At 34.7% G+C, this 18,498-nt stretch overlaps 4 protein-coding genes across 6 annotated transcripts; 1 reads left to right on the plus strand and 3 right to left on the minus strand.

Annotated features, from left to right (window-relative positions):
• Positions 1-927: 927 nt before the first annotated feature.
• Positions 928-3,092, minus strand: LOC140831162 (scarecrow-like protein 23). The gene has a single exon (XM_073194961.1). The coding sequence runs from the start codon at positions 2,474-2,476 to the stop codon at positions 992-994; it is 1,485 nt and encodes a 494-aa protein (XP_073051062.1). The 5' UTR covers positions 2,477-3,092; the 3' UTR covers positions 928-991.
• A 108-nt stretch (positions 3,093-3,200) lies between these two features.
• LOC140831149 (uncharacterized) lies at positions 3,201-10,487 on the minus strand. 2 transcript variants are annotated; one of them, XM_073194949.1, is made up of 15 exons: positions 10,353-10,430; positions 10,113-10,148; positions 8,648-8,970; positions 7,590-7,764; positions 7,277-7,360; positions 6,955-7,196; positions 6,624-6,840; positions 6,323-6,402; positions 5,829-5,913; positions 5,281-5,412; positions 5,083-5,196; positions 4,944-4,991; positions 4,002-4,086; positions 3,786-3,842; positions 3,201-3,641 (listed from the first exon to the last, which is right to left on the minus strand). In XM_073194949.1, exons 3-15 carry the CDS (start codon positions 8,863-8,865, stop codon positions 3,622-3,624), a joined length of 1,557 nt encoding a protein of 518 aa, XP_073051050.1. In that variant the 5' UTR covers positions 8,866-8,970; positions 10,113-10,148; positions 10,353-10,430; the 3' UTR covers positions 3,201-3,621. The 2 variants fall into 2 exon arrangements, with proteins under 2 accessions (XP_073051050.1, XP_073051040.1); XM_073194939.1 differs by lacking the exon at positions 10,113-10,148 and having other exon boundaries at positions 10,353-10,487.
• A 1,754-nt stretch (positions 10,488-12,241) lies between these two features.
• Positions 12,242-15,554, minus strand: LOC140831170 (uncharacterized protein At1g03900-like). Its single transcript, XM_073194972.1, has 3 exons — positions 14,967-15,554; positions 12,850-13,140; positions 12,242-12,486 (listed from the first exon to the last, which is right to left on the minus strand). Exons 1-3 carry the CDS (start codon positions 15,465-15,467, stop codon positions 12,418-12,420), a joined length of 861 nt encoding a protein of 286 aa, XP_073051073.1. The 5' UTR covers positions 15,468-15,554; the 3' UTR covers positions 12,242-12,417.
• A 413-nt stretch (positions 15,555-15,967) lies between these two features.
• On the plus strand, positions 15,968-17,115 carry LOC140812519 (H/ACA ribonucleoprotein complex subunit 3-like protein). Of its 2 annotated transcripts, none has more exons than XM_073170808.1 (4): positions 15,968-16,096; positions 16,266-16,335; positions 16,464-16,506; positions 16,903-17,115. In XM_073170808.1, exons 2-4 carry the CDS (start codon positions 16,282-16,284, stop codon positions 16,998-17,000), a joined length of 195 nt encoding a protein of 64 aa, XP_073026909.1. In that variant the 5' UTR covers positions 15,968-16,096; positions 16,266-16,281; the 3' UTR covers positions 17,001-17,115. The 2 variants fall into 2 exon arrangements, with proteins under 2 accessions (XP_073026909.1, XP_073026916.1); XM_073170815.1 differs by having other exon boundaries at positions 16,061-16,188.
• Positions 17,116-18,498: the final 1,383 nt, after the last annotated feature.

Below are 18,498 nucleotides of genomic sequence, written 5' to 3' on the forward strand. Positions count from 1 at the left end.
TTTCATTTCATTTTAAAATATGATAGTAAATCAAATTTTGTACCCACGAATAATTAGATTATGACGACGTCGAAGTAGATGTCATTTCTTAAAAATAGAAACCAAAGTAAAAAAATAATTTATATTTTAAATTTGCTATATAGATATGTGTTCATCTTTCTCACCTTTTATTATTTGTATTTAAACAAGATAAGATGAACTTTTATCATCTTATTTTAAATAGTCAATTTGTTATTTATTCATTGAATATTATTATTTTAAAACATAATTATCCAACATCTTTGAAGGAAAATTGAAATTATCATAATTTGATTTTAAAGTGATGTATAACCTAAAATATAAGGCAATATATGAGCCCAAATGAGATAGTTGAAAACTTATTTAAGTATGAATTTAGTTCATTTGCAGGGAATATATATGTGTAAACTAAAGAGAATCAAACAAGAAACATCAAAAGTTTCATTTCAAATTAGACAAATTAGTCACTAAGAACAATGATGTTTTGTCAATGGTGGTGAAAGATATTGAAAAACCAAGCAAGACTTCAAAAAACCAAGAGGAAATAAAATGTAGTAAGACTCGAAGTGTCAACGACTCAAATAAACAACATAAGGTCATAAGAAAAAACAAGACAAATATCAAAGAGATTAATCAACATCAGATCTGATGATAAAAAAAAAGAATGAAAATAAGATATGATGATGAAATTGCTAAATTTAATCGAACAAACAAGTGGGAAATTTCTTTTAAAAAATAAAAAAGATATTGAACGATTCAAAAATCAAACAAGAAAAAATTTGGATAAATTAATCGTTGTTGTTTGAAATGATAGATAAACTGTGAATAATATTTGTTATTGAATAATATGTGAAAATCTATGTATCTGAGCTGATTTGTAAATTTGCGATCAATATTCATAATGCACTCAAATTCGTGACCCACGTTCTTTGCTACCAGTTAACATAAAACTGTAACAAAGAAATGAATCTATCTATGTTAAAGGATGTATTGAAGTCCAAGCAGAAGCAGTGTATAGGCTAGTTCCCTTCCATCCTAGCCTTAATGTTCCATCTCTCTGCTCAAGGCTATAGCCATGTGCAGGCGGAAACATGTTCAGTATCAGCTGTGCTTGAGCCAATGAATTTTTGCTTATTGGTATCGGGACGAATCCATTTGTCGAAAGTTCGCTCCTCCAGTGCCTGAACTTGTTCTCCCCAGTTCTGGCTGGGCCCCCTATTGCCAGCACGTTGTTGATCTCCCCATATAAGAGGCTGTGCTCCACTTTATGTCGGGCTGGATTGTCTTGGGCCAAGAAATTTCCCAAAGAGTCGAAAATGGTTGAGTAATAGTGGAGAGAGCTAACAAACCTGTCTAAAAATGAGCCCTCGAATGCAATCTCTTGCTCCACTAATGTGATCACTCGGGGGCTGAGCCCCTGGAGGAGTCTCAGTGTCTTCCAGTCGGGCCCGGTTGTGTCGTATAAAGAGTGCTGCAGCCAGTGCACTGCTAATGCTTCACCTCTTCTCATATGAAGCTGAGAGATATCTGCTATGTCTCCACACTTCTTGTCTACTGGATGGAACTCAAAGTACATTCTGAGGCGCCTGGCGAAATTGGAGAGCTGATTTCCAGTCTCAACCAGTAGCTCCATCGAGCTCCCCAGACCGGTCATACGCACGTGAGGTGGGCCCTCAGCCCGAGTAGCCAGAATATGAAACAAGGCCGGCCATTGCAAGCCTTGCATAATATCAAGATCAATAATATGAACCTTGTCGTGGTGATGCAATGCCTCCAAGATTGCCTGGTTCGAAGTAAAATGAGCAAACTTTACAAATGGGGAAATATGGTTGTACGCTTGGAAGGCATCATGCAGAGAATTGCAATTGATCAGAGGTGAGGATACCCCCAGCCAAGAGTTGATCACCCTGCTAGACATTGCCATTGCGAAATAGGCAACAACTCTTTCTGCACAGGAAGAACTATAAGGGGAAGCAGTTTGCTTAAGTTCAAGCAACATTCTGTGGGCTTCACCAAGATTATCCAGAGATATAGCAGCAGCACATTCCAACAAAAGACCAAGTAACTTTAACCCCGATTCATCGGCTGATCTAGCATTGATCATAAGCCCTTTAACGCTCTCAAAACCCAAACCGTTTTTATCTTCCTCAATCTGATGATCAGTGCACCATTGATGAGAATGGTGTGGCACGAATCCCAGGCTCTCATCAGAATCTTTTTTTGTGCCTTTTTTTGGCTGTAGCTCATCAAACAGCACTGAAGCCACACCCGCACCATCCTCCACCTGGAAGTTGATGGTTTCGTTTTCATATTCAGTCAAGTCTTCGATAAGCTGCTTAGTGACATGCTCCACCCATTGAGACAATTTGTTTCTCTCCGAAACGTTATCAGAATCGATCCCAGACATGGCATTACTGGGGGAGTTCATCTGCTCCTGATGAGAGCCTCCTCCAAGCATCAGAAAAAAGCAAAGAAGAGAAAAATGCTGGGGGAGGATGCAAATGGACGTGCAGGAAAGTATTTGAAGTGTGAAAATAATATAAAAATGAGCAAGAATTGTCCCCGATGAGCAGAATTTGAGCTAGCAAGTTAAGATATTCCCATAGCTTGGCCGGCATAGTACAGACGGATATATGGAGGTAAATAGCTAATTGCCAAGAACACGTCACTTTAATAGTGATTTTTAACTATTTAATCATGCAAATGTTTTTTGATCATAAATAACACAAAGTAACTAACATATAAGCTATCAATATTTTCTTTTCCAATTACAATAGCGATGGGTTTTTTTTCTTTAAACGTGCAATCGATTATGTCAACACAGCACTAAATATGTTGCAACTATCAGTATATATAAAAAATGTTGGCAAGTATCAGTCATTTTATATACTATACGGTTGAGCAAAAAATCTTTAGATTAATTATTACTGTGTGCTAAATATGTGTCATCACTTATCAGAAATACAATTCAATGTACATGCTGTGTATATGTCGCCAAAAATACCATTAAGTTACAAGAGAACAAATGAAAAATGTATAATCTATAATAAATAAAGTTATTTGTTCATTTATTAATGTGTATGCATACATAATGCAAGTGCCACGTTACCAGTTACTAACATACATTTACGTCAGAGAGGAAACGGAAATTTGTCTAAAAGATTCAGTAAGATATCCATAGGTGATATACCAACCGACTTGTATAAAATTCCATCTATGTTCTGTTTTTAGTACATTACACTGCTGTTTGAGAACTAGATTAAAAAACAAGAACTACTTACAAGTAAATATGTGATTCTCACTACTAAGTCATGGCTAAGAAGATAAAAGACTGGATGGGACTACCATTAAGAAAACAAGAAAATTAAAGGTACTTTTTCATATACGAGCCAAACGTTGCCTCAGGCTCCATTTGTTCCAATTTGTTGATGAACGAACCGCTACTCATAAACTATCAAAACACAGTAGCATAATTGTGGAAGTCGATCACCACAATAAGATCAGCTAAATATACTCAGCCTTATCACTTCATTTCTCAAAGACATCATGTTGCGAGGAAATAGATCTGCAAAGCTTCTTGGGACTTGATGATTTTTCTGCCTCTTATGATTCTGACTCTTCCTCTGTTGTAAAGATGAACAGAAATGAGATAATAATATGTCAAGCTTGACAATCACAGAAAAGTTTATTTCTACAAATGTACTACCATATTTGGATGCATAGATATTGAATGTGCAAAAAATAAGTAGATAAAAACACATGCATACCAAATAGTGACATGATTGTTGGCCTCTTTGACTTGGTATTTTTTTTCTTTAGTTCCGCTGGGAAAAAACACAAAACCAACAAGATCCATCATAATTCATGCTAAGATTTATACAGAATGAGTAAACAATTGAAGGTACAACAAAAATATGATAAGCTCCATTAGAGCCCTTCGAAAAAAATGACATCCAAACACTATATTAGAGAGAGAGAGAGACCCATTCCAGGCGTTTGATAGTCATTCACTATTTCAAAGTTCTTGTAAGTGTAGCCGACAAAATTGATGTCTTTGGAAGAAAGCATCTGGAAGTTGAAAAAGAAAATAAGCCTCAGGCCCATCTCAAAATGTGTTCAAGACTGTAATAAAGCCAAGTCAGATAATAAACAAAGCCCATATTTAAAAATTTGGAGAAGAGTATCAGAAGCAGGCATGTGAAGAAATAACCATGGAATTTGCCAGCAATTATGCAGGCTGCAAATACGCTGAACATGTTTCAAGCAAAAAAATAAATACCAAAAAAGTCAAAAAAACAAAAGTTGTTAAAGCGGTGTGCCAGTTTGACTTCCATATCCACTCAGGTTTAACTTACTTGAAACCAGCCTTACATTTGTGAAGTGGAATTAAAACTGGAAACTCAAAATCAACGTCAAGGATAAGAAACAAACCGATACTTTGAGGAATAATCATTGTAAGCCTAAACTTCCGACTGCCTTAAACTTCCATAAATGAAGGAACACATCACATCTCAAAGAAAGCCTGGTTTATTTCTTACCAATTATTATGTGCATTTTGACCACCAAATTTTTTGCTCTACTCTGAGGTACAGTAAAGAATACAAAACTTTACCTCAGTCAAGTATCCGGACTTCTAAAATAAAACAACAGATTTTCCGCAATAAAAAGAACAAACTCAACAAATTTCAGTGACTTTCACTCTTCAGCATCACATCTGGAGCAAACCTTGTTTTGAGAAAATTCAACATCTGAATTATATATCTAATATACATTCTTATTCAGATCTGACAGGCTCTAAGACCATTCCAACAAAAATGACAGTAGTTACAAGTCTCTCAGTAGGCAAAAGAAAAAAATCTTCCAGTCAATATTTAGAAGCACTATAATGTGTTTTTATGATGTTATGAACTCCCCATCACAAGTACCTTTTTCCAGGGACCAGATTTTGACGATGCTTGATATTGGTTCTCAGACTGCAGCTCCCAAAAAGTTGAGATCAACTAGATATATATTTCACAAAAATATCCATGTTTCAAAAATGCTAGAGCGAAAAGAAATCAATACCTCGTCAAACTTCTCAAAATTTTGGGTGTCCAACTCATCATTGACTTCAGGAAGGAATGCAGCTTCCATATTATATATCTTGTCCCAGTTAATGCCCATAAACCAAGGATGGACCTAAATGCGCACACAATTATCATAATATTCCATGGAATCAATCCAGTGATCAGAAAACATGGTATAGAACACGCAGCACAGCACCTTGATTTCACCCGCACCATTTGAACCAAGTCTTTGGTTGACATTGCAAAGTAGTTTACTTATCAGGTCTTTTGCTTCTGAAGAAAGTTTAGCTTCCTCAGGAAATTTTAAATGTGTTCTCCAATTTACTATCTGCACATACAAGCAAGAAATCACATTAACCACACACGTGCTAATAATGATAATAATAAATGAAGTAACAATCAGATATCACAATGCAACCCAAGAAGGCAAACATGTAAGAATAACAAGTAACTTTGATCAAATTTCATGAGAGAGAAATTGGATATGAATGAAAAATTATCGATTCAAGGTAGCATTGGGTTGCCTGTTTGCCATAATAATGCAACAAAACAGGAGCACCAATTACCAGAGAAAAATATAAACATCAAGTGAACACGAAATTATCAGAGTATATATAGCAAAATTTACTAATCCAGATGTTCTGGAAAAAACAAATGAGTAGCCAAGTTTTCATGCAACACCCCAAATAGTTGGGAGGACATTCTCTCATGTTTGACAAATTAAAAGAAGAAACCAGAATCTACCTTTCGACAAGTTGTCATAGGGTCGTCAGAATAGAAGGGTGGATAGCCCACAAGCATTTCAAACATGATAGCACCAAGGGACCACCTGCACAGTGAGGAAAAACCTCATTTCCCAACAACTGATGGCTTGAAATCAACTTCTCACTCTCTCGCCTAAAAAGCTAGAGAGGAAGGGCCCTGTTCTGATATCTAACAAAGATTAAAAAAGAAATAAAAGAGAATGGTGGTTGCACCAAGGGAAAGGAGCAAGCTCGGAAAATTATTTTCTGAAAACACAACAAAAAACAGCAAAAGCAGGAGTATAGAACTTCCTACAAGCAGGAGTATAGAACTTCCTACTATATTAGTTTTTAAAAGTTCTAGAGCAAACTCGCCCAAGCAAACAAAATCATTTTACTTACCAACATGCAGATTTAAAATATCGTTATTCTCTAAAAGGGGAAAAACAAGAAAAATGAATAAGATCTTGCTACTGCTAGCAGAAGAGAGCTAACCAATCACATTCCAGTCCATAACCCTTCTTTAAAAGAACTTCTGGAGCAATATAATCAGGTGTACCCACAGTGGAATAAGCCTGAAAGATGGTAAATGATATGATTAAAAAAAAACATGGCTCCAGCCTCCAACTAGTCAATAATCAAGAGAAAAACACAATGAAAACTAAAAAGTTCAACATGCCGGATGGTCCATAGAGCACATGCTATTCAAAGAAAATATGCTACTATCCAGCAACATTGAAATATAGTTGAAGAACAAAGAAAACCTACGATTGCCTTTTTTCAAAATGAATCTTACAAGCATTCTCCTATTTTTCTGCCAATGTTGTAATTGCTCTTGTTGTGTGCGTTTTCGAGCTGCAACACGTTCATCACTTCTTGAAGTTCCACCAAAGCTGTCTCCAACTGAAAAGTCTTCTTGAAGAGTACTACAGTCTAAAGGCTTGCAGAGTCCAAAATCTGATAATCTTAAATGACCATATCTATCAAGCAGCAAGTTATCTGGCTTGATATCTCTGTAACAAATCAGATGTTTTAAAAAAGTCACAAGAACTGGAGTAGATCAACAAGAACTGTGAGAAAAACTTAATGCTCCAGAAAAACTATAATTTAAATCAAACATATACAACCTATGTATATAATTATGTTTGTGGATAGATTCAATGGCTAAAACTGTCTCTGCTACGTAAAATCTGGCCTCGTCTTCAGTCAAGGTATCTTTCCTCATCAGTAAAGTCATCATATCTCCACCAGGTAAATACTCCATGATAAGATACAAATATTCTTCATCTTGAAAAGAGCAATATAGCTTAACAATGCAATTACTGTCCACCTCAGCAAGCAGATTCCTTTCAGCTTTCACATGTTCAACCTAAAATATACACTATCTGAGAACCAGTGATACAGTAAACATTGCAACAAAACCATCATTATAAAACCACAAGCAAGTACCTGGCCTCTACGAAGCATTTCTGATTTCTTAAGCTTTTTCATCGCATATACATGCCCTGTAGTCTTTTCCCTACAGACTCTAACCTGTATAAAAAATCGAGTAATGTAACTAATTGGATTCACTTTGTAGAGCCCCCAAAACATCTGATTCATCAAATAAGTTTACATGGATCATGGCTTAGATGGGTGATTGGGATCATATCAACACCCCAATTTAGCTTCCATACCATATAAACTAATCATAAACAGTGAAGCAATCAATTAAAGCAAATTAAGATAGCTATGATAAAACTATTTTATTATAAATCTTTACCTCCCCAAAAGCTCCTTTTCCAATCATTGTCAGTAATTCAAAGTCATCAGCACCCATTTTGTGCCTCTGAAGGCGCATATATACAGTTTCCTTCTTCTCTAAAAACTTAAGCTGGTTATTTTGATCTTCCTCAGATACATCAGCATCAGCTAACTTCTTTTCAAGTAAATTACGCCTGATACACACAAAATAAAGGAAACAACTTGAATCCAGAAACAGAAAAGTGGAACTATCTACCAGCAAATAATAGGAAAAAAATATAACCACAAAACTCATCATGTCACATATAAAGTCCAAAATGAATTCTTCTAATTCATGGTGAAAAATATCAAGGCAGACAGCTTTGCATTATAAAATACAACCTTAATCATAAATCAGTTATTTTGTCCCAAAATTAGAGGCAAGACATGTAAATATACTGTTACATTGTGGCCCTCCATGATGGTAAAGTACTAGCATCATTTGCTCCATGACCTAAGCATGCACAATTTTCAACTGCTATAGGCATGTTTTTGTATATTAAAACCAAAAAATATCATCTCGCTGCTATTTGCGGTTTGCTTTTCCAGAGTTTTTTTTTTGCTTAACTTTTTATTTATCCTCGATTTATCTTGATTTTTCCAGATTGTTATTCAGATATGTGCTTGAAATTCGAAACAATAGATTATAATTTTTTACAAGCCCACTGCTATGCCATTCAAGTAACAACTTTAATAGTAGTATTTTATAATTAAGTTTGAGCCATTGCATGGAATTTAAACAAAAGGAAAGCCAAACATAAAGCAAAGGACAACTTTTAATCACGTGTGACCATTCAAGACAATAATCAACCTAAATCAAATGAAGAAATGTATAATAACGGGCCGTCAACAAATGTGTCCTGATTTCACAATTGCACTTCAAGATAATGCTACCTTCATGTATTTTAGATGCCATAACTGTAAATAAATTTAATAGTCATGATGTTACTGCAGAAGTTAACAACAGCAACCAGTAAAGGGAACCAATAAGATGCATGATGTTACAATAAAATAAATAATACAGTAATGATATCTTACCGCTCTCTTCTTTCCTGAAGATTTTTCTGCTGCTCCTTATAATGGTTTTCAATATATTGCTTCGCCGCAGCAACCCTCTGTTTCGTGAGATTTGAGGCTTCCTCAGCCGAAAGGGGTGCTGGATCTTCTCTTGCACTACCCATTGACTCCTTTTTAATGGATGACTTTGAGCGATCTCTTGGTTGAAACTTCTGGAACCAACTCTTCGCTGAATCCATTTATTTCCTACCTCAGCTTAATAGGTGATTTAAACACAGTTGACAGTTCTTCGGCCAAGTTTCCCATACTAAAAATCCACCATGCTCACCCACCAAACGCAAAACCTACCAACGACCAAACCCCAATTACAGCGCTATGATGTGTGATACGTAGTCCATACAGAACAATAACAAATATTATGACACCATGCTAGAAATGCAGAAACCTAGTTCTGACAAAAAAATAGTTGTACTATCTCTACATATATGATAAAACGGAATATTTAAGCAAAATAACCTTGGTTAAAGATTGTTTTTTGAAAATTAAGTGTAATTAAGTATATTTGACACTCAAATACACTCGAGGGGGGTTATTTTCCAAAAACAAAATTTGTAACCACGATAATTACACGGGACTTTTAAATTTCTAATCTTCCCGCCATATTTATTTAGAAAAATAACCTCCTTTTGCTAAAAAAAACATGTAATACAAACCGTTGCATTATGTTATTTTAACAAACGAATTTCTTTTTTAGATATACATGTGAGAGAAGGTTATTATTCAAAATATACCCTAGTTACACACTAATGCCTGATACGAAAAAAATTCAAAACCTTACCTATTCAAAATACCATTTAGAATCTTAGATTTAAGATCTATTACTATCTTAAAAGGTATGAATGTTTGGCAATTATGAAACCATTTTATTTGTGTCCATACTATATCCAAAGAATACTCCCTAGATACTATATGCCCTATGATAAGAATTTTTTTAATGATCGACTTGTGAGTTTATGCATCCTAGGGATCAAATTGGTCTATCATACATAGGGAGACACACCATATATAGCACATATTTTTGGATATGTATGAACCTGTACATCTAACGATAATATAATAGACACAGAATAGCATAATAAAATCATAAGGTGAATATGAGCGTAACATGGTCAGCACCCATTTTACAATTTTTGCATAGAGCCCTTCAAATTGCGATTTCGAAACAGACACACAACAAATGCATAATTGTAATATCTCAATTAAAAATAATTCGCAGATATTGGATATCGTGGTGTTCTACTGAAAGTTATCACTCTTTAATTTGTGATAGTTTCCTTCAGAGACAATTATGCACGCAGATCGTGCATGCGGCAATTACTAACATAGACTGCGTAGAATCCCGGCTCATTATTTCAGAACAGAGAAGAAACTAAAACAAGAAAGTATTAACACAAGATATAAACTACAGGGGGGGTCCTATCAACACCTCGAACTCGAAAATTAGCAGTCTTCGGCAACCCTGCTGAAAACCCACGTAAAGTCAACGGATTAAAATCCACACTGTCCGAAATTCATCAGATAGCCGCCAACAAAATCGAGGATACATGATTCGTGTTCCATAAGACAATTTGCAGGAGAATCAGATAACAAAAGAAAAAAAAAGGTACGACGAACAACAAATTCTGGGGGAAAAAAGCAGAGCAAATAGGCAGAAAGATCGGCGTACCTCCAAATCCGAAGATCGGCTAAATATAACCTTGCACGTATATTATTGTAATTTTAAAACTCAAAAAAGAAAAAGAAAACCCACGAATGAACGGATACCAATCTACATTGAATGAATCAACAAAGCAGTGTCCCGGAAATAATCATTATTATTATTATTTATTTTTTTTGAAACAATATTTATTGTAATTTATGAAAAAGTTAAACGTGGGAATGATATAATCTTAGGTTAATTTAATTTTGAGTTTATATTTTTATAAAAATTTACAAATAAAATTTCGTGAGAAGTTATAATTTTTTGTGAATGTTATAAGAATTTAAATGAAAGTATAAGAAACTGAATAAGGAAGTAATATTTAGAACTCATTTAAAATATTAATATCGAAATTTAACGTGTTTTTCAATTGAGTGGGTCTTATGTGAGCCTGTTTCACGGATTTTAATATGTGAGACGGGTAAACCTTACCAATATTCACAATAAAAAGTAGACAAAAACTTGTGTGAGACTGTCTCACGGATCGTATTTGTGAGGCAGATCTATTATTTGAGTTATCCATAAAAAAGTATTACTTTTTATGCTAAGAGTATTACTTTTTATTGTGAATATGAGTAGGGTTGACCCGTCTCACAGATTAAGATCCGTGAGACGTTCTCACATGAGACTCACTCTAAAAAGTAATGATGTTAGAATAGAAAGTAATATTTTTTCATAGATGACCCAAATAAAAAATTTGTATCATAAATACGATCCATAAGATCGTCTAACATAAATTTTTATCTTTTCAATTAATCATACGTTCCATCTCAACTACGTTGTTTTGTGTATAATCGGTATGTGTCATATAAATAAGTGAGTTGAATTTTCAATTTATCGTTTCATTAAAATGATAAGACCGGAGTTAGAACAATCGAAATTCGTTAGGTCCGTCCCGTCACATTAAATAGATAAATTGATTGATAATTTTCCAATATATGTACTTGGTTGGTGGGTTGCAGGCCGGCCCTAACCTTGTGACTTTAAATTGCAATTATTTTATTCAATTAGTGATCTTATTTCGAAACAATGCAAGTCAATCTCTCTCTCTCTCTCTCTCATTTTGGTCTCAATCAACATAGGATTAGGGGATATTTTTATTTTTAACGGTGACGATTGTCTATCATTTTCCAAACATTCCTTTGGAAATTTTGTGATACTGAATAACTTAATTATGATATATTTATATATAATAATTATTAATATTATATATGTGGAACCCTTGTAATTTATGAAGATGCATTGAAAGAATTGAGCCAATCATTTTTTGTGACATCCCTCATGACATATTCCTTAATTTTCCAGAATGGACATGGTATTTCATTTTGTTAAATTTAATTTTTTTAGGACAATGAAACCCGTGATGAGTACGCTTTATTGTACACTGATTAAACTTCCAACCTAACTCAGTGAACTGTAAATTACGTTGATCAAATAAATTACAACGAACAAACTTATGTGTCCAAAAAATGTTAGTAGAGTAGTGGTAGCTGTTACCATTTGCTGAACTTTGTTAATATTAATGAATTAATGAGTAGGTGACCATCAGTTGTTTTCATGAGCAGGAGAAATGTAGCCACCAATAAACTTGATCTTTACATTGTTGATTTTCCAAGTAAAACGATCACCTGCAACACACTCTACCCACCAACTGAAATTGATCAGATTTTAGTAGAATCTTAAAACAGGAAACTAAAATATATGATTTTGTGGTTTGGTAGGAGACAGTGTTTGGTTGGCATTTAAAAGTCTTATTTAGCACCAAATTTTACACTGATTTGCTGAGCGAAATACACAGAGCGAGTCGACTCGACTCAATGCATTATGTTAAATAGTACAAAGTGTAGCAAATAGGATTGAAAGACGAGGCAAACTCTTAGCATTCCAGGTAAATAAAATCTGAACAATCAAGTATATATGTTAGTGGGCAAGTGTTATTTCCCCACTTTTGACATTTTGCTTCAGATTTCCTCGTGTGTGTACTTTAATACAACAGTAACAAAGACGTTGCTGTGTCATGATGCCAAACTTGTCAAAATGCTGCCCAGCCGGTTGCAGATGTTCTTGTAGACCCTGGATCAGCCGCGGAAGGGAGGCTTTTCTGCATAAAAGACAATAATAACCGATAACGACATGAAATGTCTTGGCCGACTATGTTTCTGAGTGAAATAACGACGCAGATTCAGTTAGTTTAAGCATTAAAAAATAAAAAGCACCAGATACAACAAGATCTTGATAATATTGCACCAACAAAAACAAAACAAAAAACTCATAATTCAGATAAATCAACATTTAAAAAGTCTCACACAAATTCATTACACATCGTATGTGCAAATCTGGTGTAGGTGGGAGGAAATTTAGCTTGGACTATGTGCTTGTGGCATTGTAAAATTGCTTGTAGAGAAAAAAGTAACAAAGAAACCATGCCAATTCGCACGATAAACCAGAACATTGAAAATATTACCTCAAGATTAGAGAAATCTGATAGAGGATCATTTGAATCCCTCGCATTGTCCTTGCTTCCCTTCAGAGAAGACATGTGACTGGCAGATGCCATCCTAGCAGCAGCAACAGGATCATTAGGTGGTGGAGGAAGAGGAGACCTAAGTTTCCCAGCTCCACTGGGCGGGGGAGAAAGAACAAGAGTTTTAGATTTTCCAGTTCCAGTAACTGCTCCAGACAATCCTGCGGCAGAAAGCATGCCCGTTCCACCGGATGGCTTATTTTTCACGTTTATTCGAATTGTTTCACCTTCCTAAAGACCAAACAACACACAATTTGGTCCATTTCAATTGAGAACAGGGAGACAAAATGATCGATACAAATGTAATGGAATTCAAAAAAAAAAGATGGAAATTTCAGGAAAAAAATAACATGATAGGAGATTGTAGAATGACCGACTTGTCTTGATAAATATGTAGAATGACTCCTACGTGGATTAGTAAATAAATTGCTAGTGATTAGTTTTCAGCATAATAATTCTAGAAATTATGTAGTCCCAAGAAAGAATAGGTAAATTCACTGTGAAAATTTGTATTTGTTTTAATTTGATGATCAATAATAATAATAATAATAATAATAATAATAATAATAAAATATCTTATTGAAAGTTTAATTTTTAAAAACACTAATTATTCGTAATACTATTTTAGTAGAAGCTGAGCTGATTATCTAATGGAGATAACTTTGCTTATAGATTTCGATCTTGCCAAAGAGTTCTGATTTAATATTCACGATTAAGCTAAATACCTCCACTATGCACACTTATATTTCGACATTATTTCACAAAAGCTCAACAATAATGAATTTGGATGCATATTGTCGTTATTGGTGCTTTATTGATCCTTATCTGTTGGAATTCTATATTCGGTTATGTTTTGGTGATATTCTGGTTGATATATAAGTCATGCAAGTCACCTGTTGGTTTCTACGGGTCAAAAGTGCTACATGTGAGGATGCATGTGAGCCACCTCTTGGTTCCTGTGAGTCAAAGTATTGCATGATGGGGTTTAATTGTGGATGTTGTTATGTTCTGTCTGTCATGTGATTCACATCTTGGTACCTGCAGGTCAAAGTGCTGCATGTGGGGAGCATATGTGTCACATCTTGTTTCCCTATAGTCAAAGTGTTGCATGATAGATATTCTGATCCGGATTATGTTATTTTGTTTTTCTTGAATTCTTATATCTTATATGCATGTGTATTTATTATTTGTTATTGTGAAAACTTTTGTCACTATCATTGAGATCAAATTAGTGGTTGGATGCAAGAATGTAATGAATAATTTTGGTTTCAGATAATACGTAGAACATATAAAAGAGGTCATTGAGGATGAGGATGACGTGGAAGAGGATTCGCAGAGTTTGGAGACTTGAGTTCTTTCATTTTGAGTTTTTTTAGGATTCGTAGATTATTGCTTTTCAAATATTTTGGCTAGTTCTTAGTGAGACTGATTTGCTATTCATTGATTTAACTGAGAGACTGACGGTGATTCTTCCGATAAATAGATTATGGTCATTTTAAATTTTTAGGCCTATAGGTCGGTTCGATCGGTTATCGGTATAATAAAGAGGACTTAAATTACTATAAATTATTGCATGTGTTTTGAGTGTGTAAATCCGGGCCTTACATTTAAGGAGAAACATTCAGAAAAACACACGCAGACAAAGTTATATTTAACAACTATGCGACAATGTAGAAGCCAGCCAACACACACAACTGCCGGAACTAAGAGATACTAGCAAAAAATCTGCCATGACATAAAAGTTAAGCTTGTAAAAATGCAGAATCCGGCGTATATATTTCGTAGACAGCTGATTCAATAACAAGCTAAAACATGCAAGGAACATTTCTCTAAGCCCCCCTTCAATCAATGCGTTCTAAGTTTTCATCGCACAATCAGCTTATTCAGAAATGTCAAATTCAAGAATTCAATAATCATATATATCTATACACAGTATTTCCCTTAAAGACGTAGCTAATTAAACTTTCCATTTTGCAAGAAAATAAAAGGATAGAATTCATAATCATAAACACGCAACAGTAAGCTTCAGTAAGTAATATACCGCAAAATAAACTCACCTTCAATCTGTGAACGGCGGGATGAATATCAATATTCCCCTCCTCAGCCCCTTCCCCACTACCACCACCGCTCCCAAGCTCATCCCCTTCCCTCTTCACGTATTTCTCATGATCCGACAACGCGACATTGAAATCAAACGCTTCGTTCCTCTCATTAAACCCTAAACCTATGAAGGCATGCTTCCCACCCCCATCCTCGATCATCAAAACAAAATATCGGGACGAATCCAGCACCGATTCAACCGCTTTCTCCCTCTGCCCCGGATTCACGAAGCAGGCGGCGAATAACTCAGCGGAATTCGGATCCTCAAGCCGGATCTCACATCGATTTTTACAGGAAACGACGCGGAGACGACCCGACCAGATCTTATCGGACTGCAGCCACTCGCCGCACTTGTAGCCACCGCTGGAGGGTCGGGGAGGGATCTTGAAGACGGAGACTTCGCGGACAACGAGGAGGGTGTGCTCGAAGACCTCGTCATCATCATCCTCGTACGACATGGTAGCAATAGTATTCAATCCAGTCGCATTGAGCTGAGTTCAGATCAGAGGTTTTTTATCCTCGCGAGTGAAGACAACGGAATGTTATTTTTTTTAACCCGAGCCATTGGTTGGTTTACCATTTTGTGACCCGTTTGGGTCAAAACGGGTCAGGATGAACGCAACATTGAATTATGATATGATTGTTGATTGATTACTTTTGGAAAATTTATATTATTAATAATAATTTATTTTTATTTTTTATAAGTTTAGTTGAGGTGTTTCAACGACAATATCTCATTCGATGGCATTTTAGATCGGTGTAATAGACCAGCTTGTTCGACAATTTTAAGATCATTGTTCGACAATTTTATTGTGAACGATGTCCGTAAGATAAATTAAGTTTTCATCGTCTTACTTAATCTACCAACTCGAAAAGATGTGGGCGAAAATAATTGGATTTTTGATTGATATAAAATCCTGATCCGATAGCCAAAATCCATACTTAAATGAGTCCGGGATCCACGACCCGAATACTTGACTGTTGACGTAGACTATTTTACCCTCGCCATTTTTGGTTCATAAACCTAATTGGCTTGTCAGAAATCTCGCAACAGGGTTCTTGGTAAAAAGTGGTGGCTTGGAATCGGGTACGAGACCTCTGAAGTTTTAATCTTTGTTTTCTTCGATAATCGAGTTATCGAAATCACACTAGAATTGCACTGCGAAAGTCTCGAGCTTTGTGGGTTGAGTTTTTACGGTTTAGGGTTTTTTGTTTTTTTTAAAGGAAAGAAAATGGTACTGATTTGCTTATTGCAGGCGAAGTTTGGTGAAGATGTATCTCCAATTTTACATCAATGAAAACGGCGACAAAGTTTACACAACAAAGGTTTGTTTCAAATCGATTCAGTGTTCGTTCTGTTGGGATTCTGTTCATCTATTGTACTAGTGAAAAGATAAAGTTTATTCATGTTTGGAGCCTGATGGACTGTTTGTGCAACTATATCTCTAGTGCAGAAGGAGTCGCCTTTAGGTTTGGCTACACAATCTGCTCATCCTGGTAATGCTGCTGAATCCATTTTAGGCTTTGATTCTTGTTTGATGGGGGAAATCATTCAATAATGGAGTGCTTTGAGTTTTTTTTTCCTCCTGTCATCTTAGTGTAATGAAAAACTATGACCTGAATTCTTGTATTTGGCGACATGATTCTGCTGGTGTTCTAACTTTGTTGAATGAGACATTCATGCTTATTGGTAAAATATGTTCTATTTGTATTATACTCAATTATACTTGACTGCATGAAGCATGTCAACATAAGCTGAGCTGAGAATATAGATTAGAAGGGGCGAAACAAGACAGGACTTCACATTCCCGTTTATATGCAGCTCGTCTTTGTTATGTCGAAAACGTCGAAATCTTTTTGATTGTGCTCTGTTTTTTGCCCCCTTTGATGCAGCACGTTTCTCTCCTGATGACAAATACGCAAGACAGAGGGTTCTTCTGAAGAAACGCTTCGGTTTGCTACCAACACAACACCCACCTCCTAAATACTGAGTCTTCTGTTTTGAAATGAAAACATTTGGTATTTTATGTATTAGATTAGAAGTGTGAACTAAGACCTCGACTGGTAAAGGGTAATTCTGGTTCAATTAATGGATTATTTTGCATATATTTTGACCCATTAAATTTTATTTTGATGCTTTAGTGATGTGGTATGCACAATGAGTATGAGTCATATTGCCAAAACATTTGGTTCACATCCGCTTTGTATTGCCTGAAATGATTTTGATTTTGATTAGTTTCTAAATTGTCCAAAATCTGATCTTTTAAGTTATCACATGCATCTACTTAAAGTTCATCAGATTTTATCTCCTTTGGTTTTGGAATAAACATTTGTTCCTTTTTTTTCTAAAATACTAAAATCAAATTGCGATATTTATGAAGAAATAAAGTAGCTTAAAACTCAGGATCTGTAGAAACTTTATTGTTCATCTATTGTTGGAAAGCCAAACATTTAGTTAGAGTAATGGACTCTAATTTGATCCATCATTTCTTTATGAACACAAAAACATGTATATGGAAAAATTACAGTATAAGTTTTTTGTGAGACGATCTCATGGGTCATCTATGTCTATATTTACAATTAAAAATAATATTCTCGTTATAAAAAATAATATTTTTTCATGTGTGATCTAAATAGAAGATTTGTCTCGTAAAATTAATCATTTAGACCGTTCATAAAATTAATCAGTTAGACCGTCTCACCATAGTTTTTGTGGAAATTATACCAAAAAGTTTAAGAATTTGATGATATGGTGAAAATATGTGAAATGTAGTTATATGTGTCTGAAAAATTTAATAAAATACTAAAGTTTTTATGCCAATTTTTATCGAATGAATAAATTATTTATGGTTTTACGTATTTGTTTAATATTAACTACAGACAATTAAATGAGAAGATTTATGCTGTTTCTTAAAATGATCCTTTTTGTTTAAACATTTAACTTACTTAATTCTGTCTGAATTTCATTTACCTCTTATTTTATTTTTGCTTACTTTTTAATAATTATTTTTTTAGTCTATCTGCTTCCATATATTAAATTAAAATTTTTACGTTTCGACCAAAATGTCGTCGAGTTATATCTATTTGATTTTGCAAATTGTTATTCACTACTTAACCACGAAGTTCACGAAGTTGAAATCGGTGGATCCTGTCATAGATTCTTTCAATGACGTATAACACAACATTTATTTCGTTTCCTACTTAAAGACGTATAATAACATATTTAATTTGTAAATAAATTAAATAACAAATGGGTAAGTGCCTAGTACTTATATTCAGACATGCATATTATTATATCAATAACGTCGTATAGAGGAGGAGATAATTTGTTTAGTTACTCATCATAGCTAGAAATATAATACACATAAAATGAAAGAAAATCTTATATAGTTTATCTGAGACAAAATTGAAGAAAATGTTTAAGGCCTTCAAATTTTTATGTCTTGATATATAGAGGTCTTTGATTGATTTGAAATCCGAACTTTAAAC

The sequence above is a fragment of the Primulina eburnea genome, chromosome 1, assembly GCF_022965805.1.
Source record: "Primulina eburnea isolate SZY01 chromosome 1, ASM2296580v1, whole genome shotgun sequence".
NCBI lineage: Eukaryota > Viridiplantae > Streptophyta > Magnoliopsida > Lamiales > Gesneriaceae > Primulina > Primulina eburnea.